A 23,875-nucleotide genomic window follows, 5' to 3' on the forward strand; every position below is an offset into this window, starting at 1 on the left:
CAACCACATTCTAACACCACATTAAGCAATTACTAGGACACTCTTGGACTATGTCAGGACCCTGCACCTGTAGGATGCGTTTAATCCTCTGCCGCTGAGGATTTTCTCCCTCCTCGTTGTCCAGCAGTCGGTGTGGATAGCAGATCAGCTGCATCAATCTCTGAGCCTGTGTGCTGCTTAGGACAGGATCCTGCAAGTCATTGCTGTCTTCACAGAGGGACTTCAGACATCGCTCACCTACCCACTCCTGCAAGACAAGCACAGGAAGGCAGGGTCAGCACAGACTCACACCTGACGCCAAACTGGCACTTCTGCCTTCAGTCTCAGAGAGATTAAGGGAACACAAACTCATAAGAACCTTATTGGAACAGGGTAATGCCTGACAATCATTTCTCTTCGTGAGCTGTACTGTCTTGATTCAGCAAGCATCAGGTGTCACTACACCATTCTCTCAAAACTCCCCTTGCTTGTGTATGTAATATCCATATCCTTGGGAAGGTTCTTTTTGCCACTTGCCCAGCTTTCCACATGAATTCAGTAGGACTTTGCCTCTGACCCACTCTATATTTAGACAATCTCACAAGTATGAAGTCAGTTACCATCTTTGCCCTTGAAAGACGATCAGCCTGTCTCTCCAACATTTCTTTTTGAGCTTATAGTCATCTCCTCAGGCTCCGTATCGCTGAAGCGGAACCGTTCATCTGTCTCTTCTCAGGATAGTACTACAAACACTTTTTTGAGCATTACGGACAACCGCTACACCAACCATCAGACTCAGGTTAACAGCTTTGACTCCGGTCTCCCTCTTGGTTCTCACTCACAGCTCTGACTTGTCACAGATCCATGAAATCAATCCTTTCAAAGGGCCAGTCATGGTTATGTTTATTAATTTAGAAAAACTGAAGGGCAAACCAACAATTAAGTCATAATCATTTGCACCTAAGAAACCTTTAGCCCAGTTCTGTAATCCACTCCTTTGTCCCCCACTCAGGATGAAGTGCACACCTGAATGTGAGATGATATTTTTCCAAGTTTGAGAAATCACCACATGTGGTTTAAGGCATTCTACAGACATTTCAAAACTGATAGCGCGAGTTCTGCAACATCTATCACTTGGACTAGAGGTGCTGATGGTAAACACGGTTTTGTATACCTTTAACAGCTGCAAGAGCCCTGACGCAATTTAGTTGCACTCGCTGGCATCTACTGGAATACTCGTTCCTACATACCCAGTGCTGCCAACAGTTGGTACAAGTTGGGATATCTGACACACTGCTATTTCCTCCTGCACACATACGCGCACACACACATACACCCACATTCTGCCTGCTGTGCGTCCTTCCTACGTAGACTGGGACCAGCAAGGGAAGATCTACTTCTGTCAATGCTACAGTCAGGTTTCAGCACGAAGTAGGTTGAATTTTTACTCGTAAATAGGCAGCTCCAGTTCTTTTTCGTAGGCTGATAACACTGCTGTATAATGAGCCAATTAATAAACAACATCACAAAGCACGAGGCTGACACAGCACTGAGTGGAATGGAGGTTTCAAATTGTGACACTGCATCTTCCCTGCTGACAGAATAAATTTGTAACCAAGGCTGAGGACACCCTTCACCACTCACTCAATTTCATACAGTAATGGCAACAGCCACTCCAGTCTGCAACTAAGTACATTATTAGCCAGGTTTCAGTTCCTCAAATGTCAATTTTCCACAAAGGAACAGAGTTACTGGTGCTGTCAGATTAGGGCTGAGCAAAAGACTTTTGTTGTTGTTCCTTTAATTAACTAAACAGGGCACTGCAAAGCCTAGGGATACATTAACAGCCTAGCTGCAAGCAATACTTAAGCTACACTCTGAGAGGCACCATTTATCACTTCAACGAGCTGTCTTCCTCATGCTTATCTTCTCTGCCTTCAGCAAACATCTCAACAAACCACTCCCAGCCCTCCTCTCCTTTGGCACAAGCCCCGTGCCATTAGGAGAGCAGAGGGGATGTGCAGTCCCTGCATACTTTAACACTCAATTCTTGACAGCTGTTCAACCTTTTTTGCTGGTTATGAGCAATCCTTAGCGCCATCACATGGCAGAACCACAGCTGGTTCTTTACCGACATTTCAACAAAATACCTGCCAAGCCCATTCTGAAGAAAATTGTATGGAATATATCTATCTGCAGAAGGGGCAAGGACAAATCCAGAGATGGGACAGACTCACCTGTTGACAGATGCTCCTTAGTACATACTTGGCATAAATATCCAAGCTAGCTGTTTCTACAGTTACTACCCGACCACCAGCCTTCCTGGTACCCAGCTCATCATCCATGAGATCATCAACGCCTCCAGGGTGGGAAAAGCCAGAGCCTTTCAGTTCTGCATCTCCTACAAGGAAGGAGCAAGTGTCACTTAATCACCAATGCCAAACCCAAAACCTGACCCACAACACAGCTTGAACTTTTGCAAAGTCTCCCCTGTGATCAGCAATCTCTCTGCAGATGAGAGAGAGATGAAGCATATTTATAGCTCAGCTAGAGGACTCTAGACAGACCAGCTACATATCCACCAAAATAGATCTTCTCTGCCCTTCTGTAAAGCCAATACATGTCTATCCCTATGCAAAATAATGTCTATCATCCCCACTAAAACCCATTCTTTCTTACAGGTTCGGGCTAACATGGGTACATACCCAGAACAAAGACAGCCTTCAGCACTGCAAAGACTGCCCCATCCACAATGCGATTCTGGGAAGCTGCCAGTAAGTGACGGTCACAGGAGGAACGGATTCCCACCGTGGGTTTGTCTGCAAAGAGGACAATGGGGAAGGGCAATACCCAGCAAGTGAAAAAGACCGAGGCTCCAGAGCTGCCCGAATTATACGTCAGCCAGTTTAGCAGGATCAAGCTCAGAAAATCCTGAGGCTAGTCCTTTTCCCATGTAACATGGGGTCAATTTAATTAAGTATAGCAGAGCACAGTGCCAATCATGCCATGACAACTGAACCATGAAATCCAAATGGGGAACAGTGCCTGTGTCATGAACTCCAAGCTCCAACAGTACCCTAACCTAGTATACGGGCTGGGTTTGGAGATCCGAGCAATCAGGATACTGATGAGAAGCCAAGAACAGAGCTTCCTGGACTGGTTCCATCATCAGACAAAAAGGGAGTGCTGTGAAATAGCAGCTTCTGGCACCAAGCTAAGAGGCTGTATAAAGCTATAGACCAAAAAAAAGATGTGATCATTACTCCAATGGCTTAGTGATGGCGAGGCCACCTCTACTGGTGAGTTCCCGGCCTCCTGAGCCTCCTCTCCGAGATGCCTGGCTACCATGGAGTGAAATAAATGGAAGGATATTGTTCTTTGTCCTCTGCAGAAAGCAGCATATCAGACTAGGTCTGCTCTATTCACAGTAAGCAGGGCATGATCTCTAATCACAGGGTCCAGCCTCTCTTTTCTTAGGGTGCAGGAGCCTCAGTGCTCTCACAATAAAGAAAGGCTCTATTTTCATTCACTTACTGCCATCTTGCTGGCATGGGTTCAGCTGTGGAGTCTTAAACAGATGGAGTAAAATCCGGCAGGTCAGACGTGCTCCTGGTTCTGAGTCCTGTTCACTGCAGGCTATGTAAAGACGACAGTCAACTTGAGATTTCTCAAGTACTGGGACAGCTGACTCTCAATCCAAAAGCTATTTACGCTGCATTGCCCTGCAGCAGCCAGTGGAGAAGCTGCAGCAGGCTTATTGTATTGACAAATATGGAGCACACGCAGCAATTAACATGCAAGTGAGCAAACAAATCAGTATTATCCCCAAAGACAAGCATTGCACTCGGCTCACTTCATCTTCCCAACTTCACCCTGAGTCTGGATGCTGCCATCCCCTGAGCAAAGCTAGGGAGGCGGGTGGCAGAATAATGGCAGAGTGACCCAGACACCATGAGGCCAATTGGCCAGCTGGCTGCTCCAGGCAAAACACTAACCCAAACCACGTCAGCAGTGGGAAATGCACTGCTGGAGTTCAGAGCCGAGTACACTGGTGAAACAGTGTGGTTGGTCACACCTCCCTGTCCTTATTTCAGCTTGTGCACGAACTCCAGGGAGCGTGACATGGAAACCAAAAGGCCAGAAATGCTCTAAAGCAAAAGGTTCAATTCTGAAGTACAATACTGTAAAAGAAATACTGGAGGCATGTTTCACAACTCTGGGGTTCACAAAGTATTCATGGAGCTCAGGCCTTGGGCCAGCCCTGGGAATAAGACAAGCTCTCTGCAGGGAGGCGCTTACCAGCATTGAGGAGCGAGGGGATAGCAGCACAGCGAATCAGGTCCTCCAGCAGCAAGCACTGCCGGGCAATGAGAATGGCAACAAACGTGGCCAAGGAATCATGGAAAGATAAGTCACTGACCTGGAAGAGAAGAGATTAGTCAGCGATCACAACAGCTTCTGCCTCATTCCCGCCGTCAACTTAACTAGAAGCTGGGGGGGGGGGGGGGGGGGGGGGGCCATAACCCCAGGTCAACATCTACAATCAGCCCAGGTGGCAACAATACCGAAAGGTAGCCCCAATACTCAAAGCCTTTCCCCCGCCCTCAGAAGACAAAGCTCTATCCCTTGTCCATCTCTGCCTCCTCCCGAGGGATCCCTCCACTCCTGGTTCAACTCCATTTCCCCTTTGAAGTGTTTGCACTTGCATCAACATTGCAGAGGAGATCATTGAAGCCACAGGTCCCGTTATTGGAGGAGCAGCACAAAGCTTTGAGCACACCCAGCCACTCGGCACTTAGAGACTTGCAGTAGCCAGTCAGCTCAGCACACAGGATAGCAATGTCATTCACCCTGTATATATATATATATATATATAAAAATATATATATATAAAAAAAAAAAAAAAAAGAGGCAGGGGTAAACTTTTTAGACACACACACACAGGTGGGTCAACAATTCTCTAACGGACCCAGCTTTGATCCTTCTTCCTAGAAGGCCAAGCATGGGCTACTGGCTTTCTTAGCCTCCCTAAGGATTTTATTGTCTCAGTAAAACTATGAAGGTTTTGCCTCTCACCTGTCTGGATCATGGTGTCCCACGCACACATGCATAAGTGCATTACAGACGAAGCTATAGCGGTTGGCTGGGTTTTCATTGAGGCTCTTGCCCAGGTTGGTGTATGTAAAGTTAAGTGCAGATGGATTCTCAATAGTGTCAATCATGAATTCAGGTTCCCACAGCATGTTGGAATCAGATGGCTCAACATTGCAGTAGATTGTGTTCTTCACCTTAGAGCAGAAGTCACTGAACAGGACAGGAAAGAGGGATTAGGAGCACAACAGACATGCTTCCATTGATGCGTGTAAGCAAAGCAAACCTGTGCAAGATAAGCCCAGCCCTGGGCAAGAATACATGGAGACTTAAGATTGGTTTGCATTACAAAAGCTTCTCCCAGAAGAGTGAGGCTGGTTCTTTGCTGTGGAAGCACCTGGAAGTTGCCAGGGGCTCAGTTAACATAGCAGAAGAATGGCTATTTCGGTCAGATCCAAGAAGCGCCTAGCTCAGCCTTTGGTGTCAGAATAGTGGATGCCCAAAAAAAGAGTACAAGAGCAAAGCAGGCATGTGACAATACTGCCCCAGCACTCTTCCCATCCTAGCAACTTGGGGCTCAGACATTTTCAGAGCACGAGGTAATGCTCTCCTCAACGGATTTTCTTCCCACAAATTTGTCCACCTACTTTTTGTATCCAGTAGACTTTGAGGTCACAATACGAAATGAGTTCCACAGCTCAACCATGAGCACTACAAAGAAGGATTTCCTTTTGTTCTGAACCTAACATTTATTACTTTCTATTCATACCTCTTTGTGTTTGTATTGTAAGACATACTGAACACTCAGTCCCTTTTCCATAGCAATCAGGATTTATAAACTTCTATCAAACTCCTTCAGTCCTCTTCTTCAGGGGGAGGAGATCCACTCTACTTAGCTATGCCTCATAAATAAGCCACTCCAGACCTCTGGTTATGCATCCACTCACCCTCCTCTAGACCTTTCTAACTCCACTATGTGCTTTTTGAGACAAGGAGCCTCAAACCACAAGATACAGTTGCACCCTGAATTATACGGCAGCATAATGATGCCCTCTGTTCTGTTCTGTTCTCCATTCCTTTCCAAACAATACCTAATACTTAATTTGCTTTGTGACTGCTACTGAACACTATGATGACATTTTCACTGATGTATCTATTACAGCTACAAGATACTTTATCTGAGTGGTAGCATATATATCCATCGCTATGTAAAGTTGGGAGGGGAACAAGGACAATGCTTTGTGCATTATTTTGTATTTATCAACACACAGATTCATCTGCCAATTTACTACCTAGTCACTGGGCCCTGCTACAGCTATCTGCAGCCACCTTCAGTTTTTACATTCTGAACAACAATTATATGAAAAGTTTTGATATTACTACTCAGACAACTTTTGATATGTTGAACAGCACAAGCACTAGCACGGAGTCCTGTGGGACTCCTTGGGGAGGGAGTCACCCTTGAAACAAAGCTTCTTCCTACTCCTTGTCTCCAGGCCCTGTCGTTTGCCTGTGAGGGGCTATTCCCTTTTATCTGCGGCTGTTTACTTGAAAGCCTTGCTGAATAGCTCCTGGGAATTCACTTAAACTAATATCAGGTTTAACATTTCCACACCTGTGATGGCTCCTCCAAAAAACTCCAGCACACCTGTGACCACATCACTTCCTCTTGTTCTCAGTTTCATCCAGAGGGAGACTTCAAAGACACTCAGCAGTTAGTTTAGCCAGCTGATGCCAAGGCACAAGCAACTGTCACAGTCCCTTAGGGGCACTGATACTTAGTGTTAAGATGTCCCTACTGCACACCAGCACTGGAAACACTAACAGGGAGCAGGGGCTGGGAGAGAAGACAGTAAAGCACCGCACTGGGAAACGGGTTTTAAGGAGAATCACCCTTTCACAGGACCATGTGAGCAAAAAGCCAGGGAGCCTTGCAGACTCTATGCACGGGCTGCAGAGGAAGGAGCTCTGCAGGGGGCTGGTGGGGCACGGTTCCCTGGAGAAAGCAGAGGGCAGAAGGCCACGAAGTAAAGCGAGGCCACAGGTCGGAGCAACAGGTCGAGCCAACATCAGCAGAGCAGAGCCTGAAGAGCCAGCAGGGGCAGAACAAGGCCAAGGAGGGCAGAGTGGCATGAGAGCAAACCCAGAACCAAGCAGAGAAGGTTCAGAAGTAGTTCAAAGATTTTTAGAGCGCTGAACAAGAGCAGAGAATAGCCTTTACAACAAGCCACTCAGTCAGCCAAGGCCCCTGACTGAAACGCAGCAGAGTTTGGCAGGACCGGACCTCTCTACTTCTATCTTCTAGGAGTGGGACAAAAACAAACCTGTGGAGGTGCAGAGGACTACTGAAGGCAATTGACCAAAAACTACTTGAAGACCTAACAGCCAAGATGGTACAACACTGGGTCTTTACTGCCTACAAAACAGGGACTAGTCCCAAGATTTCAGTTCCCCATTGAGAGGATCTCAGGGACAATCTCATCAAACAAGATCACAAGCAAAGCTTAAGCCATGGTGCCTCACTGGTCAGCACCCACTGCATCCAGCCTGCCTCAGACTCACCTAAAGAGCTCCCCAAATTTACTTTTGAGGTGACTGCAGGAGGTATACAGGTCGTAGAGATAGGCCAGGATACAGCGCTCTGCTGAGGAGCCATCTGAACGGTTCATGCCATGTTTCACCACCCCACACAGACTGTATAGAGACAAAAAATGCTGCAGCAGCATGAAAAGAAAATCTGAAGGAATATAACCTCATTACATAAATATCATCCACACTTCCTGAGCACACAGCAACAGCGCCCACCGGGTAACATACCCCTTTCCCCTCAGATTCTGTGAGCTGAATCCTCACGCACAAAGTTGCTGCCTTTTGGGAAATAGTCCTGCCCCTTACAAGTCCCAAACAGATACCTGGTTTCCTTCCACATGGTGAGGGGAAGACTCCCTTACCCTTCGAAGACCTGAGCCATCTGGTCCTGGTTCAAGATAAGGCAGGAGTGGTAGTGCCGCAGCACAGCCACGATGCACAGGCACAGGCTGGTGGTGTAGCTGCCAACAAGGTCGGAGGATTTCAACAGCAGTTCTGCCTCCACCACGCTCAGTTCATTCAGCAACTGCACCCAATGACAGAAAAACCCTTCAACAGCCACAGGGGTAAGGTAAGGTCAGAAATGGAGCAGGCACACCACACCCACAGCCTATAGGACCTGCCAGGACAGGGACTGGCAGGTGCTTTTTGCCTAGAGATGTACCCCTGGAACAGGTAATGCTCAATACTTAGGCACAATGTCTCACGCAGGCAGCACAAGAGGCCTGCCAGCACTTTGCTGTCAGAGGCAGATTATGATTTGGGCACAGATGGCAGCAGGCAGTTTGTTTGGTACTTCTGTCCTTCCACACAAATCTCACTGGGCTCCCTTTTTAAGGCTAAAATCCTCGATTCCATCAGCACCCAAAGCAAGGCTCCAATAGATGCCTAGCACAGCCAGCCAGAAATGGCAACAGAATTTTAGCAGGATCCAGAATGCAGCCTGCACTGCCACCTGCCAAACACCCTTCCAGGAGAGCAAGGTGGAGGAGTCACCAGTGACAGATGACCCCCTTCTCACTCAAAGTAAGGCCTTGCTGCAGCCAGGGACAAAGATGCAAAGCAAGTCCTTTAAAGGCGACCTTGAGCCTCTGCAAAAATAATCCTCAGAACAGGACGTATAGGACTACCTGCCACAAACAACCTATTCCTAACAGCTGCAGCTCAGGAGCATGGCAATGACCACCTAATCTGACCACTTTCATGACACAGGTCAGAGGGCCACCGGTGATCCCAGTAGCCAGCCCTATTAAGGCAGCACAGTGCTCCTGCCTTTCAGGCTGATGAACCCATCCCAGGAAGCGCTTGGGCACTCCACGCTTACCTGGATGGCAAAGTCGATGAGACCACTGATATTGAGTGAATACTCCATCAAGTCAAAGATGAACTGCACATGCTGTACCAGAGGCAGGTGGTATGACATTCCCAAGGCAAAGCTGGTGATTTGTTCCAAGACATTGCGAGATACCTACAAGTGCAAAAAGATACATGGTAGTAATTCCCCTTGCAGAAGTATCTGATCAGGCCCTTTCCCTCCAGGAAGCTGCCCTCAGTACTGCAAAGAGACATCAGGGCCCAAGGAGGAGGGCATTCTCGAGAGCCTCATACCTGAGATGTGACTTGGTGCTGATCAAAGTGAGAAAGGTGCTGGAACTTTGCAAAGATATCTTCAGCTGTTGGGAATGCTTCTGGCTTGCTCTTTTTCCTCTTCTGGCCTTCCTCTCCACCTGCCAAAGTTGGGAAGGCCAGAAAACAGTATTAGGCTACCTTTGTCATCATGAGATGACTAGAAATTAGCAATCAGCAGCTGCCAGTCCCTCAGCAAGACCATCTCCTGACATGCATCATAGCTAGAGAGCCCGAGTCCGGTCCTCAAGATAATAAGCGCCATCCTGAATTCACAGCAATCAATTGCCCAGGAAGGAATTTCTAACCTGGGAACAAAGTAGGGTTAACATCTAATTTATTGCAAGTAAAGGTATTCCCTGGAGGGGAACTACATTCTCTTCTGATTTAGATTCACACGGCCTCCCTGATAAAGCTAGATGTTCTAGAGGGGATGTGTTCAGCCTCAAAATTTCTTTGCCAGATCATCTCATCTTTTAAAGAATTATCCTTCTACCACATTTCAAGCTGCCTTTCAGGAACCAGACTGACCAAGAGAGAAAAAAAAGTGTAGCTAGATTCTTGGCCAATGGAAATCAGAGGTTCTCTATGATTTTGACACAGCTATCCAAGTCTCCTATCCTATGCCTTTAGCGTGTGCCCCAAGCATAACAGCATGGTACATTTAATCAAGGTCTTTGCCTAATGTGCACAAAGTTGTCCTTGTTTCTGTACAATGATCTCGCTGCAAGAACTTAAGAAAATAAAGTCTGAAAACCACAAGTTTTAGCCAGGGTCTCACTCTGAACCTGATACGTCTTAATCCCCTTCTGAAGAAGGCAAGTTCAATTAACCAGATATTGTTAGCAGGAAACCAAATCTTCCTACTTGCTGCTCGATATGGTTGGGAACAGAGCGTCATTTCAGACTGTCAGTGACTAATAGAGCTTACCAGGCACTGTAGATTATAAAAAATCCTTTCACTGCAAGACTCAAGACAAAGGAGCCAGCCAACTGGAAAGGTGCTCTTTCCTCAGATAGGAGAGGCTCAAGCTCTACTAACCTGTTTCTGCAGTGCTCTTTCTGTTTAAAACTTTTAGAATATCTTTGGTTATTTTCTTGATCGTATGCCGAGCATCATCCCGTTGTTTTCCAACCCCAAACAGAACTACCAACCGTTGGTTACATTCGTGACTGCACGATTCCTCCTGGGGAACCAAAAGAGACAACCGCGTTAGTAAATATCAAGCTGAATGGCTTTTGTTACACATCTGCATCTTTTAAAAGCAAAAGAAAGCTTCGTCTCAGAGGCTACCCTGGGAGTAATCAGAGAGACATCTTGAGCAGATCACTCTTCTGCAGCAGGGCAGAAAAGCATGACTGTGCTCCTTACTCACCAGTACTGGAACAGAAGGGCACCAGGTTCAACACTGTTCAGTGAGGCTCATGCTTACAGCAGTACCTCATGAGGGGAGCACAAGACAGCAGCATGGGGGTTATAAGCAGGTCTCATACCTGAGGAATAGGAAAGTGCGTTGCATACTGGATGTGCCGAGGCTGGTCGTACAGGGAGGCTAGCATTCCTTCTGCACACTTTTCCTTCAGCAAAGGCTTTGCTTCCTTTTCAGGATCTGGTTTCTCAGGGGAAGGGCTGGCTTTAGATTCACAATGCATTGGAGGAGAAAACATCTAGGGAGATGTAAGAACAAGACAAGGCAGTTATGGAACACGGTCATGCATGCACTGAAGAGAGCTGAAGGAAGCTACATCTGCTCAGGCCTAAAAATGAGCAGGAAGAGTGAAGGTTTGAGAAACATCCAGCTCTTAGGGCACTGGGCAAGGCAACGTACTGAGACATCATTTACATTTCATCTTCTGGTTCACCTTCTATAATGAGTTAAAAACAATGGGAAATAAATAACCCTGCCTTAGGATTTTGGGAACCTCCACAAAATGAGCCAGGATCCTACGAAAGCAACACAGCTCTGAACATCGCAACAGCCCAACGTGTACCTTGAAAGTACAAAAACAGCTGGAGGAAAGTATGTACTCAGGGATTTTCAACCATCACGTGTCATTTTTGCATGGTTGCAGAATGCTTGAAAGCATTCTGCAGCCAGGAACAATGCCCATGAATATACTGAAGAACTGTAAAACCAAGGAAGCACTACAGGCTATACAGTATGACGGTAGGAGATGTGTGCCTTTTCCCATGTCATCAAGAATCTCACTGCCAACAGTATTTGGCCATCGTCACTCTCCTGGTGTTATCATGGTCATCCATTTCCTCCCCACTCCCAAGCAGCGGTGCCCACCCAAGCACTGGGCTGGCAGAGGCCACAAGGCAAGAGATCCCAGGAATGACTAAGACGTACTCTACTCTGACGGACCCTAATCTGCAGAAACAGGTTATATGGACCTTTTAGTTGCGTCAGCTCCCTTCAAATGCAGCCACTTGCAGCCCACTGGCTCTATATCAGAGAGCAAGGACTCGCACAGAAGTGAGGCATATGCAGTCCCTGGTCCCAGTACAACATACTGACCTACTTACTGAGTACCAGGTAGGAGAAACGGCAAGGACGTACCGAAAAGTCTGTCTTCTCCATGTCATCAAAAAGCACACTGGAGTTGTGGTCGATGTCCATGGACTCAGAAAGACCTGTGTCCTGGGAACAAACAGGGCAGCTTTATGTCTCAATGGTACACCAGGGAACAAGAAAGGACTCCTTTAATATAGTGCTTCACTTCTACGTTGGACAGTGACAGCACACTCCTTTATGCCGACACCCGTTGCACCTGGCAAGGGAAACCCAATTGGAGCCAAACACACTGCAAAGTCCTGACATCTGGGGCAGGCCTCACAGTGCCTCGTGCTACACTGCTCACCTCTGAGCAGCGCAGGACTTTCCCATCTACCCCTTTACATTCTGCAGACCATTTCCCACTATTTAGAACTATTTTTCTACTTTGGAGACTGAGATGCTAGGGAAATAGCCTGGGGGAAGAAAAACTAGGAGTCACTGGTACATCCTCTGGCAGGTAATAGCAAGAAGGCTGCAAAGTTGGTAAGAATGGGGAAGCACAGCACAGGGAGGTGCAGAGGGAGGCCATGATGCTTGTACTCTCACCTCTAGCTTGATGCCACTGTTTCCCTCCGTCTCCTTCCTGTCATGCTCCTCAGCAGGGTCATCGAAGGGCGAGGGCGGGCGAGGTCCATGAGAGTCCATGGCAAGATCACCCCGGGAGATGAGTGTGCACATGTAAATGTTGTGAGAGAAGACATCATGTCGGATTAATTCACAGAAGAGCAGCACCAGGTTAAAGAACTCCACCTTCTCATTTTCCTTCCCAGGATCAGCTGGAAGGACAGCAGAGACAGTCAGTGTTAGAGTTCTTCTGTAACACTGAGCCTCACCAGACACCTAACCTAGGACCAGAGAAGGTGTTTCTAGAGATCTCAATATGGTAAAAAAAAAAAAAGGCTGATATGCAGTTCTGAGACTACAGCAGGGGCAGAGACCAGAAAGCTCAGCTTGAATGGGCAGTAAGTAAATAAGTAAACAGCTCGCTAGATAGTCTCAGGGACCAGAGGAACAGGACTTTAGACTGGAAAGGCCATTCCTGGGTGTACAAACATAGTCCCTCAGCATTATTCATAACTGTATCCTCTCCCCCTTAACACATTTGTTTGCAGTATGCCTACTGAGAGGCTTTTCAGAGCTTTGTCACTTATTAGTTAGAAACCACCTTCTAGTTCTCAGCCTGAATTAATTCCCGACTAAGTTATATTTGTTCATTCTTGGCCAACACTCTCTTAACAGGGATGCTTCTGCATTCCCTTCCTGTCATCTGGCCCTTCAGGCTGCTTTCCCTCCCTCTCCAAGGTTTGCTCTGGATTGCAAGGAAGCCAGAGAGAGAATCTGGGTACAACCAAGACCTACACTACAAAAAATAGCATGCAAGTCCAAAATTTTGCAGGAGAGGGAAAGCTAGAGGGAAACTGGAGGACCACAGGTTCTTATTACATACTTAGCATAGGAGCTTGAGTGTCAAGGAACTGCATAAGGACATCCTGAAAGACAGGAGCGCTGGCTGCCGAGAGCGAGCCTGAGGAGATGGAGCCCTTCTCATCCACGACTTCAGAGTCCCCACACCTCTGCAGAAATAAAAAAAAAGTACAGGCTGCTGCCCCAGAGGAGAAAAGAAACTCACTACCCACAAACACTCCCCCCCCCCCCCCAAAAAAAAAGAGATCCTCTCAAGACTATTTTCCTATCTTGCACTTAAGGGAAAGCCACCATCACACAGAGAGTTCTGTAAACTACTTCACAGTGCCCACGAATGCTAGTACTTCTGCACTGCAATCACCTGTCTCTAGAAGTATCCAAGAGATATACACAAAGGGATATACACAAAACAGCACCATGCCACACGCTCATTTATGACCTACTCTGGGTTAGATGAAGCAAATGCCATGGTTAACAGCACCAGTGTTAAGAGGTATTGCACAGACGAGCCTTTGCCTGTCGGTGTTGCAACAAACTGGCAGTCAGGTAACCACTGTTCTCCTTTACTGCTATTAGGCTTCCACCAGGAATAAGGACTTACCTCAGCCTCTATCTCTGCCTGACGCTTTTCCAGCAGTTTGGCCACGACCATAGCCCTGTGGCGCCCAGAACGCTTATAGCTGACAGCCCATTCACACAGCAAGGCCACCACTGCATCATCATCTGGGGAGATCTGTTGAGATATAAGCACAATGGTGAGACTCTGAGCCAAATAAAAGTGGTGAGCAGCCCCAAGGCCTCAGGTTGGATACCACAGGGAGCCTAATGAAGACTGCTACATGCCCCTCTTCCTAACATGGAGAGGAGATGCCAAGGTAGAACCCTCCTGCTTTGCCTCTGCTTTCCAAAGAGACTCCACTTTGGAACATGAGGTGAACCACAGCCCTTAACAAATCTCCAAGCTGGTATTTCTTCAGGAAGTTCATCTCTCTTTCAGCAGCACATCTATGGGCTGCTAATCTTAGCACAAACTGGAACAAAGTTTCTTGACAGCATTATACCAAATATGCAAACTACCAGCCTTGCAGCTCATTTCCAGGAACCAATGCAGCATCTGTTGCACTGAGGTCTTAACACCACAAATGTGTCAGCTCCCAGGCTAAGAGGAACTTGAACTGCGAGCTCCCAGACTCCCAGGAAGCAGCTGCCAGCCCAAAATCTGGCAAGGCCAGCATTTACCATTCTCAGACACACAACATGTCTTTACCATCAATCTGCTATCTGGATTCATGCCTTCTGTAAGAAGGCTCCTCAGCCAGCTGTACGGATTGTCTCAAGCCTACACACATTTGTTAGCATAAGCTTAGACTAGCTCCATTCTAACTTCAGTGAGGATGTCTCCCTAATACAAGTCTTAAGTTAGTCTCCCTAACTTAAGGCTGCACAAAATCTTTTTCAGTGGGGATCTCATCTCTTGGCCACGGGCCACTTGCTAGGCAGCCCTCTGCAGATACAGGACAGTAACTGTGGAACATAAACAAGAACGTAGCCACTATCCAAGACCAGGACCCAGCAGCAATGTCCCAAGCACCTCATGACTGTCTTTGGTTGGACCCAGCCCAAATATCCTGTTATATAAGGAATCCAAAGAATTGCTGAAGTCAGATCTTTCAAAGCTGTGACTGTCCAGAACTTCTAAAGTGTGCAAGACACGGCCAATAGTGAAACCTAAAACAGAACAAAGAAGAGAAAGGAATGCTTGGCAACCGGTACAACAGACTCTGGAGCGAAGAAAAAATAAAAATAAAAAAAATTTCTGTGAGCTCATTGCTCGGGAGACCGCCTAGGACAGCCTACGGAAAGCTGTATTGGTCAAGCAAGGGTCCATCTAGCTTAGTATCCTGACTCGCACAGTGGCCAATAGCAGATGTTAGGGGAAAGTATCGGAGCATGGCAAGTACACAGGAGTATAGTTCTCTGGTACACATTTCCAGCTTCCAGTAATAGATACTCCTACTATGTCCAGGGGAGTTGACCCATGCAAGATTTTGCACTGGAAAAAAAAAAAAAAGAGCCATTTGGTTCTCTTCATTGCTGACAAACTGAACACCAGCAAATAGGAAAAACAAAGAGAATGGCCAGATGGGAAGTTTTTCAAGGTAACACACAGAACAGGGGAGAGAAATTTTAGCCTACAGCAAGTTACCTGCTGTGGTTTCCTGACACTTGTCAAATGACCAGCGAACCTCCACAGCTTGGCCACGTTCCTTTATCTGCTGCTCAATTTCACGGAGCTTTGCCCGAACCTAAAAGCAAAAGACATGCATAAATATACAATAGGATGCCTTAGAAGTGCTGTGCAAGAAACAGAAAACAAAGAGCATGACAGTAGTCCTACTTGACGTTAGATTTTGTCCATCTTCCAAGGACATCACTGTCTTGTTTATAGCAGAATGGGAGCAGTTAACTCCTCAGGAGCGAGACGGCACCTCTGGCTATGCTCACCACACAGCATGAAAAGAAAATCCTGAATGAACTAAGATGCAGCTAATATCCTGGGCCGCTCTAGCTCCCTTTTCTGAAGGCTGCTCACCTGCTGTGTAAAGGCCGAATTTCCCCCTGGCATGGGCAAGTTGGATGGGGCTATCGGCAGGTGGTCCAGCGGAGAGCCAGTCTTTATCCTGCTGTCAGTCAATGAGTAATGCCATACCAGGGCACTTGGGCAACACAGAATTATACTCTGCATCAGACAGAAAATCAGTATCATTGAACAAATCCATGTCAAAACACTCTAAGTTAGGTTACTTCTTACAGAAGTAACCACTCCTCTATCCTACTGTCCAGAGATACATCAACCTGTACAAATATTTACTTTCTAGGTGGGTGTAACTTGTCTCAAGCTCTGAAAGAGTCTTCAGGCTAAAGACCATACTAGGATAGAAAGGAATAAACTAGTATTTTTGCTGTATTGATTCTTGGCCTAGATATGATCAAGAAGCCAAGGCCAGAGTTCCAGGTTATCCAAAAGCAGCAACACGTTGCTGCAGAGTTCCCTGCTGCTTCTGAAGTGAACTTACTTTCCATGACTCGCATTGTCAGTGTGCTATCCAATCCTCCTGGCCCAGAAGCAGCATTTACATTAGTGATTTATAGCACTCACCAAGAGTAAAGTGCAAGAGAAATATATGAGTCAACAGCCCCAAACTCATTACATTATTTTATAATTATAATGATTATAATGGTGATTATAATAACAATACTATTATGCACGTGCTTTCATTATTTTATGATCTTGTACAGACACCCACATAAACACAGACAAGTAACTTTGCTGAACGATTCCTAGGAAACACCCCTACAAGCTTCTGGCTCACAGGAGACAGACCTGAAGACAGACAACCAAGGTTGCCGTAAGCACTCCAAATCAAAGAGCTCATAACATCTCTAAGACACTTGAGTAAAAGTTAATCATGCACACTGTTAGAAATGCATCTCTACTTCCAGCCTGACTTTACCCAGCTCCAACTTCCAACCATTAGATCTTATCTGTCTTAGCCTCATCTACTATCTGCAGGTCAGAAGATCTGCAGATCTTCTATCAGAAGTGTTCTTCTGATATATACTAAAAAGACCAGACCATCATTAACCAAACTTTTTAATCAGGTTGTATTCAGATGACCCTAAGTCAGCCAAATCTTTGAGGTGTATTTGCCTGCATCCTTTTCCTAAAGTAAGCTCCCCAGACAAGGAATTTTTATATTCAAAAAGCCATGTTTCATCACACAAACTAGAAAAAAACAAACAAACCACTTTTAAAACTGAAAGTGACTAAGGAAGACTTAATAGAAACATAAAGGGGTTACAAATAACCCCCCATACCCCTTGCTCTCTAGACTCTTGCAGACAGATCCTTACTTCTAGCCAACTGTTCCCTGGGAAGGTTCTTTCTACCCTGTTTGAGAGCTGGCTGGCTGCCCCTCAATCCTGCCAGTGCTCCCCGGTCTCAGTTTCAGTCTCTCTGCTGAGCTGCAGGCTCCCAGCTCTCTGCTCTCTTCCTCTCCTTCTGCTCCATCATGCACTCTGAAAGATTCTCTGTTTCAACAAGCTCCTTTGCTCCCCAAGAAGGGGCAATCTCCACTCCCTCCACAGGGATCCACCTGACCCAGTCACTCTCCTCTTGAAGGAGAAAGACACACAACCAAGAACGCACACATTAAACAGAACTCACCTATCTCCCTTTGACACAAAACACTGGATGGACTGAGTACCATGGTGACACAACAGTGTTTGCCCCTAAACATCTCTTTTCAGTAAAGCATCTGTAACCTTGCCCTTTTACTGCAAGGTATGACTTTATCAGTTGAAAATCTACACCTTAAGAGTTTGTAGTCATTCCTTTTCATAGTCTGCCACCACTTCAGAAGAAAGTGGTCTGCCTAAACAGTAAAAGGTCTTCCATACAAACAGTGTTACTTATTAAAAAAAAAAAAAGGAACTCTCAAAATTAATTACAAAGTGCTCTTTCACTTCTGGCATAATTCCTTTCCCTAGATGACAACCGTTTACTGACATACAAAACAGTAAACGAAATGTCCCTTTTTCATTTCCTCTTCTGCAAAACTTCCCTAGGCATCTAAGGTATCTGTGAACAGAGCAAAAGGCTTACCAGACTCCCCCGCATGGGATCATCAACCACGACCCCTTTTAATTCATTGACAGTCTCTTCCCGGGACAACACCCAGTACGCCCAACCCACTTTTCTCATGCAAGTCAGTCAAGGGCACTACTGTAGCACTGGAGTTTGGTACCGAAGCTCTGAAGCACCTCAGCAAAGACTTACAGTTTGACAGTCATGGTTTGAGATGTCCCCTCTCAGGAAGCTCTCGACTCAGCAGGTAATGATTTTTCTGGGATGGCATACAATATAAACTATCCCTGCTGACTCTGCTGTCACCAACTGTTATTCAAGCCTACCTGGAGGATGCAGCTGAGCCCATATACCACCGGCCGGTGCTGAGGGCACAGCAGTAGGTCACTGAAGGGGCTGGGGGGAGGATTCCCGGCAGCTGGCTGAGGGGTGGGAGTTGAAGGAAGAGCATTCCCTGGCTGTGTGGACAGGATGTGGGGTGGGTGCCCGCCAGCACCATCCAGCTGCATAGCAAGTCTGCGGGTGCAGAAGTAGGCCAGACGTCTGGACAAGTACGCAGACTGCACAAACTCTCCAGAGTACTGTAGGGAAAAAGGGAAAAACATCCTGGTTACGAGCAACATGGGAGAAACCTCTGACCCTCCCAAAGGCATATATTGTGTGGCACTGCCTTGCAGAGATGGCTGCCTTTTACAGAGAGCTCCTTAGCAAAACGGTCATTCATTGGCTACTAAGCACCAGAGAAACTCTCCAAATGCTCTGCTATGGCAATGACTTCATGCACCTCAATTTACCCACACCCAGCCTTTCCTGGGCTTGGAAGGCCTAGCTAGAATATGTTGTGACAGAAGGAAAGAAAAGCCATTTCCCTGCAGTAGTGGACAATGAATCCCAAGAATCCGACTATCGCAGTTATGACATGGGCAGGGATTACCAGGTCTAGAGCAGGAAAACATGGTAAGGAAGGAAAAAACAGAGAAGACCAGGACAAAGCAGACTTCCTTGCATTAGCTGCCAAATGACAGTCAAATAGAAGGTCACTCCCTAGTGTTCTCAGAGCAAAACAGCTCATCATCCCTTAGGCAACAGGGAGGGGACTGACAACAGAGGAAGTCAGCGCTCTCCTGAAGCCAGATGGGCAAGTTGTTCTCACCCGCAGCAGCAGGGGTAGGAGCATTTTCAGAAATTCATCTTCTCCTGATCGTATCTTCTCAAAGCACTCAAGGACCCAAGTCAGGAATTCGTGTCGGTCCAGCATGCCATCCTGCACACAGACAATGGCAGAGCAAATGGAAAAAGCAAAAGCAACGCTCAGCGAGTTCGGGCAGAGCAGCAGCAGCTGCTTGCTTTCTGAAGGCAGAAATACTCTAGAAGTTTGCACAATTCTGTACCCTGTTCCACCACTGAGCTCAAAACTACATCCAGCCCTGGAAGTCTACTCATAAAAGGAGCATATTCTACACAAATGAATCCCTTTGCGTACCTTTTCCCTAGTGCCCCTCTGCCACACGCCCACTCAACAGCTCCCTCCAGTCCCTCACCTGGAACATGAACATAGCTAGTTTCTCATTGTAGTCCCACTGCTTCAGAGCTTGTTCCACCTCTTGGGGCATTGGCCCAGACGGTGAACCACAGCCTTGCCCTGGGAGCTGCCTATAGAACTCGGCAATTTTTTGCAGCTGCTCCGACAGGTACTTGGTGATGATCTGCGTCCATTCTGGAGAAAAGAAAACAGGTTAGCAATGAGTAGTGGCAAAGAGAAGCAAGGCAAGAACAGGCTGGTGCCAGGTAGCAATCCAGAAATTTCCTATTGTTTGAGAAGGACAGAAACACAAAGACAGGAAAGTAAGTGTCAGAAAATTAGCTTTGCCTGTGAGCTGGAGGTTTCAGGGAGGAAGGAGCATGCACTAAAATAGGAAACATAGGGAAAAGCTTCTGTGTCTGGGGAGGAAAAAAAAAAAGTCACTTTGTCTTCATACAAGAAAAGTTAGGAAGAAAAAATCCTTCACAGCTGTTGTTGAGAATCAGCAAGTGGAAAGAAAAAGATTTCCAGCAGGCAGCAGCGTTAGACCAGCCTGATTTAGCATCCTCAGTAATCTGACAGACATCAGAAACACTGGAAACACTTCAAGTCTGAACTTGTTCCTTAATCTGTTTCAGATACCAGGGTAAAGCCATGATCAGCTAATCTTCCAAACAATTATTTTTACTAAAACATAACAGTGTAAGAGACAAACTTAACACACAAAATGACAACGCAATTACACTCCTCTGGGACAACGAAGATGATAAAACCCAAGACAAAATATGTAACATCCTGAAACCAACAGTGCTGAAAGGATCAGCAGTAGGACAAACATCCAAAGACAGGAGATTAAATGGAATAAATATATTTAATAAACTGATCAGCCTCCTATAATAGAATTAAAAAGCCTGTGTAATTTTTACACCAAAGATAAACAAGTAGAAAAAGAATCCATGGACCTCAGCTGCTAATACTGCTTTTTAAAGGCATGTGTGTGGTCAGATACTGTGGTGACAGCCATACAAACTAGAAAACAGACAGAGGAGGTCCTAGACTGCATTAATCTGGAGCAGGCCAGAACGCAAAGGACATTAGAGAGAGGACCCAGTGAGGCCTAAAAAGACCAGAAATATGAACAGGCAACAATATATTGGAAATCTCTGGGAAACATACTTGCTCACTTGAGAAGAAACTAATCTAGCTAAATGATACTGCATAAAAACTGGAAATCTATAAACATTAAAAGAAAACCAGTTTATGGGGCACACTGGGAACAGCAGAACTAACGGGGAGTTATCAGAAGGGAGGGGGAGAAAGAAGAGGCAGGCTCTAAGGAAGTATTTCTTGCTATTGAGACCTACTTTTCAATAGAGTGCTCTCACAAGTGGGCCCCGTTGCTTTAGGCAGTTACAAATCAAAACTCTAGCATTTTTCCAGCAGGAAACAAGCTCACATTGATTTCCAAGCTACCTCTTACTACTCAAGAGCAGCCTGAGACGGGAACACCAAGGACAAACAAAACTAGTGCTCACCAATGAAGGGATCGATGACATGCCGCTTTTTCACCTTGGTTTCTGTGATGGCAGCATAATAGGCACAAGTCATTTTGATGAGCCAGGCCGCTCTCATCACCGGAACAGTGTATTTTGCCAAATAACCGAAGACCTCTTCCTTCTTGCTAAAGATGGGCACCTGTAACAACAGGGAGGGGGAAACCGCAACCAAGGACTTAGATAGGAACTATTCCAAAACAACCACACGTACTTATAGGCTCTGCGAACTGTGTAGGGCAGAAAATAAGTACTGCGTTGCTCTGTGTCGCAAGAAAGCTACTGCAAGAATTCATTTCTGGTCAGAAAGCAACAGTACCAGAGCTGCATGTCAATGTAATCAGAAGCATTAAGAAATAAATTGAAAGAAAACAGAAAACATAATTACATCACTGTAAATCCACACCCTGAATCCTGCAAACAGCTCTGGTTATCCAGAGAGGATGTGGACAACGAAGAATGGTACAGACTACGGACTGAATCAGAAGCACGGAGTATCTTCTACATGAGTGCAACCTGAAGAGATAGGACTCTTAAGTTTCGTAATCATTCTGTTTTGTTTACAAAGTCTTATAAAATTACAAGTGGCCAACAGAAGAGAGGGAGAAAAAGGAAATTCAGTATTTATAGTAGGAACGAATTCATTAATCCAAGTTTCAAATTTCAAGATACAATATGGGGGAACACCAGTGAAATTGTCAGACTGCAGATTTATAAAACAGAAAACAACAACACATCACGTGAAAAAGTACAAATACGGAGCTTGTTTCCACAGGATACTATAAAGAGCAAAAGTATGGATGGATTCACAGAAGGATTAGATAAATTCACAGAAAACAAGTGCATTTGGTAGGTATCTCCAAGTCCCTAAACCAACAACTGTTGATTCACTCGTTTGCTATGTTTCTTACATTCTTCCCCAATTATTCTCTGATGCCTCAAAGACACAAAGACAGCCTGTTTGGCTATCTGAACCTGGGGCTACTGACCACAGCCGCGTTCACGTCTAAGTCGATAAAGACTGATGGAGCATATTGTCGGAAACTGGGGAAGGCCCTGAAAGGCTCAGCTTTTCACAAAGACCTTAAGAAAGGGAGAGCCAACAGGCAAGGGTGCAAGTACTAAAAGTTTACAGAAAGAGATTCTGGGGAAGCCTGACTATTTTCCCAAGACTGACTCAGAATTCCAAGGGCCAGGCAAACCCCAGCTGCTAAACTATGTGCTCTGCTACTATTCCACAATGGGCAATTATGTTTCTCCATAACGCACACTGGTTTCCCAAGTTCCCTGTTTATAGGCCCACCTTGACAGAGAGTTAGCTCCCCTATAAAATGGCAGAGCAGGACCCTTCTTTCTTCTTCCATACCCTCAAAGAATTCAAAATGCTACATGGCAACACCTAGCCCCAGATCCCAGGGCACAGAAGCATTTTATAGTTTGGTCTCAAACCAGGCTATCACACGAACGTCTTCTCAGTTTGAAAACAGAAACACACGCCATTGCAACAGAAGTCTGGGAAGTTATTTGGCTGCTTATTTCCAGTAATTCTTACTGCAACTTTTGAGAACTTGGAAACTCCCATTTGGCTGCTTATTTCCAGTAATTCTCACTGTAACTTTTGAGAACTTGGAAACCCCCCCCTTCCCCCAAGAGGAACGGTCCTAATCTAAACAACAGGCTAACTGAGGGCAACAGCATCCAGCTCCTCTGAAGAGCATGAGAACCTCAAAGTCAGTCAGTTATATTATACGAGCCAAAAGACAACCTACAAATAACTGACCAGAAACCAGTTGTTTGAGTGGGGAGACTGCAACTACTGCAACACAAGTCCTGAATCTGCTCTTCAAGCTGAAAATTTTAGGTGATGTGCACAGAAGAAACTTCTCCAAACAGTAAAGCCTTCTACTAAATGAAAATTTCAGAAATAAGCATAGATCACATGCTTTGCCCTGCCAGGCAGCCTCCCCTGTAACATACCTTTTTGGCGAGATGAGTGAGGGGCTTAGTTCCAGCCAGATCTGTGAACCAGTTGTTTATGGCACTCTGAGAACGCGCTGTTACCAGCCAAAAGTTATCCTTCTGATTCACCTGGGGTTTCCGTCTTCCCGTGTCAGGCAGTGTATTACAGCGCAGCTTTTCTGCAATAATACTACTAAAGTTTGAACTGATCTGGAAAAAAAAAAAAAAAAAAAGGATGAATTATATTTTATAGCTCAAAGACCTGTTCTACATGCCTAAAATCCTGTCTATCCTTTCCATCTGTCCTTCCTACCAGAAGTCTCACTAGCGCAAGCTTTTGAAACATAAAAAACCTGCCAATAATTCCCTTTGTTATATCTGTACAGAGGAGCACTTCAGGAAGACTCCATACAGGACAACCGAACACTTTCAATAAATGAGCAGGGACTCAAGTTCAGATGGACACAACTCTTTACACAAACTTAAGTCAAACCAGATAGAAGGCCGCTGGCATGGATGTCAGTCAAGGAAAATGGAAATACTGTGCTTACTGATTTCTTTCCATCCCAGTTCATTACTACTCCTGTCCTGAGGGAGACCAGGAAGTGAAAATCTTGATTTCAGAAATAGGAAAGACGAACTTAAGGTCTGTTATGTAACTCCCATGTTTAAGTTGCCAGATTGTTCAAGAAATCCTCTCTTCAACCATGGCAATAACGCAACCCAAACAATTTGGAAGACGTTTCCTGCTACTGATACTCTAGTCTTCCGTTTTAATTGCAGAATATAAGGACTTCTAGGTGCAGCTTTCACAAGGACTGCAGATAAAGATCTGCCACAACAGTGCAAGATCTGCTCTCTCAGAGGGGAGACACCGTTCCAAAAGAATGCAAACAAACACAGAACTCCGATTCTCTAGGGA

The 23,875-nt window shown here is 45.8% G+C and overlaps 1 protein-coding gene across 4 annotated transcripts in view; it reads right to left on the reverse strand.

Annotated features, from left to right (window-relative positions):
- Positions 1-23,875, reverse strand: part of MED12 (mediator complex subunit 12) — a 38,413-nt gene that overhangs the window by 13,170 nt on the left and 1,368 nt on the right. For all 4 annotated transcript variants that reach the window (XM_067303955.1, XM_067303957.1, XM_067303954.1 and 1 more), the window contains exons 3-27: positions 22,972-23,163; positions 20,977-21,136; positions 19,461-19,636; positions 19,073-19,183; positions 18,246-18,500; positions 15,865-16,011; positions 15,478-15,577; positions 14,863-14,999; positions 13,873-14,004; positions 13,294-13,420; positions 12,393-12,622; positions 11,850-11,930; positions 10,780-10,953; positions 10,328-10,472; positions 9,268-9,386; positions 8,984-9,127; positions 8,022-8,185; positions 7,633-7,764; positions 5,056-5,283; positions 4,686-4,830; positions 4,279-4,399; positions 3,514-3,615; positions 2,685-2,798; positions 2,217-2,380; positions 68-247 (exon numbers count right to left, since the gene is read on the reverse strand). In XM_067303955.1, the coding sequence (XP_067160056.1) occupies positions 68-247; positions 2,217-2,380; positions 2,685-2,798; positions 3,514-3,615; positions 4,279-4,399; positions 4,686-4,830; positions 5,056-5,283; positions 7,633-7,764; positions 8,022-8,185; positions 8,984-9,127; positions 9,268-9,386; positions 10,328-10,472; positions 10,780-10,953; positions 11,850-11,930; positions 12,393-12,622; positions 13,294-13,420; positions 13,873-14,004; positions 14,863-14,999; positions 15,478-15,577; positions 15,865-16,011; positions 18,246-18,500; positions 19,073-19,183; positions 19,461-19,636; positions 20,977-21,136; positions 22,972-23,163 (3,780 nt within the window). The remainder of the gene's footprint in view (positions 1-67; positions 248-2,216; positions 2,381-2,684; positions 2,799-3,513; positions 3,616-4,278; positions 4,400-4,685; positions 4,831-5,055; positions 5,284-7,632; positions 7,765-8,021; positions 8,186-8,983; positions 9,128-9,267; positions 9,387-10,327; positions 10,473-10,779; positions 10,954-11,849; positions 11,931-12,392; positions 12,623-13,293; positions 13,421-13,872; positions 14,005-14,862; positions 15,000-15,477; positions 15,578-15,864; positions 16,012-18,245; positions 18,501-19,072; positions 19,184-19,460; positions 19,637-20,976; positions 21,137-22,971; positions 23,164-23,875) is intronic.

The sequence above is a fragment of the Apteryx mantelli genome, chromosome 13 (assembly GCF_036417845.1).
Source record: "Apteryx mantelli isolate bAptMan1 chromosome 13, bAptMan1.hap1, whole genome shotgun sequence".
In the NCBI taxonomy this organism is placed as follows: domain Eukaryota; kingdom Metazoa; phylum Chordata; class Aves; order Apterygiformes; family Apterygidae; genus Apteryx; species Apteryx mantelli.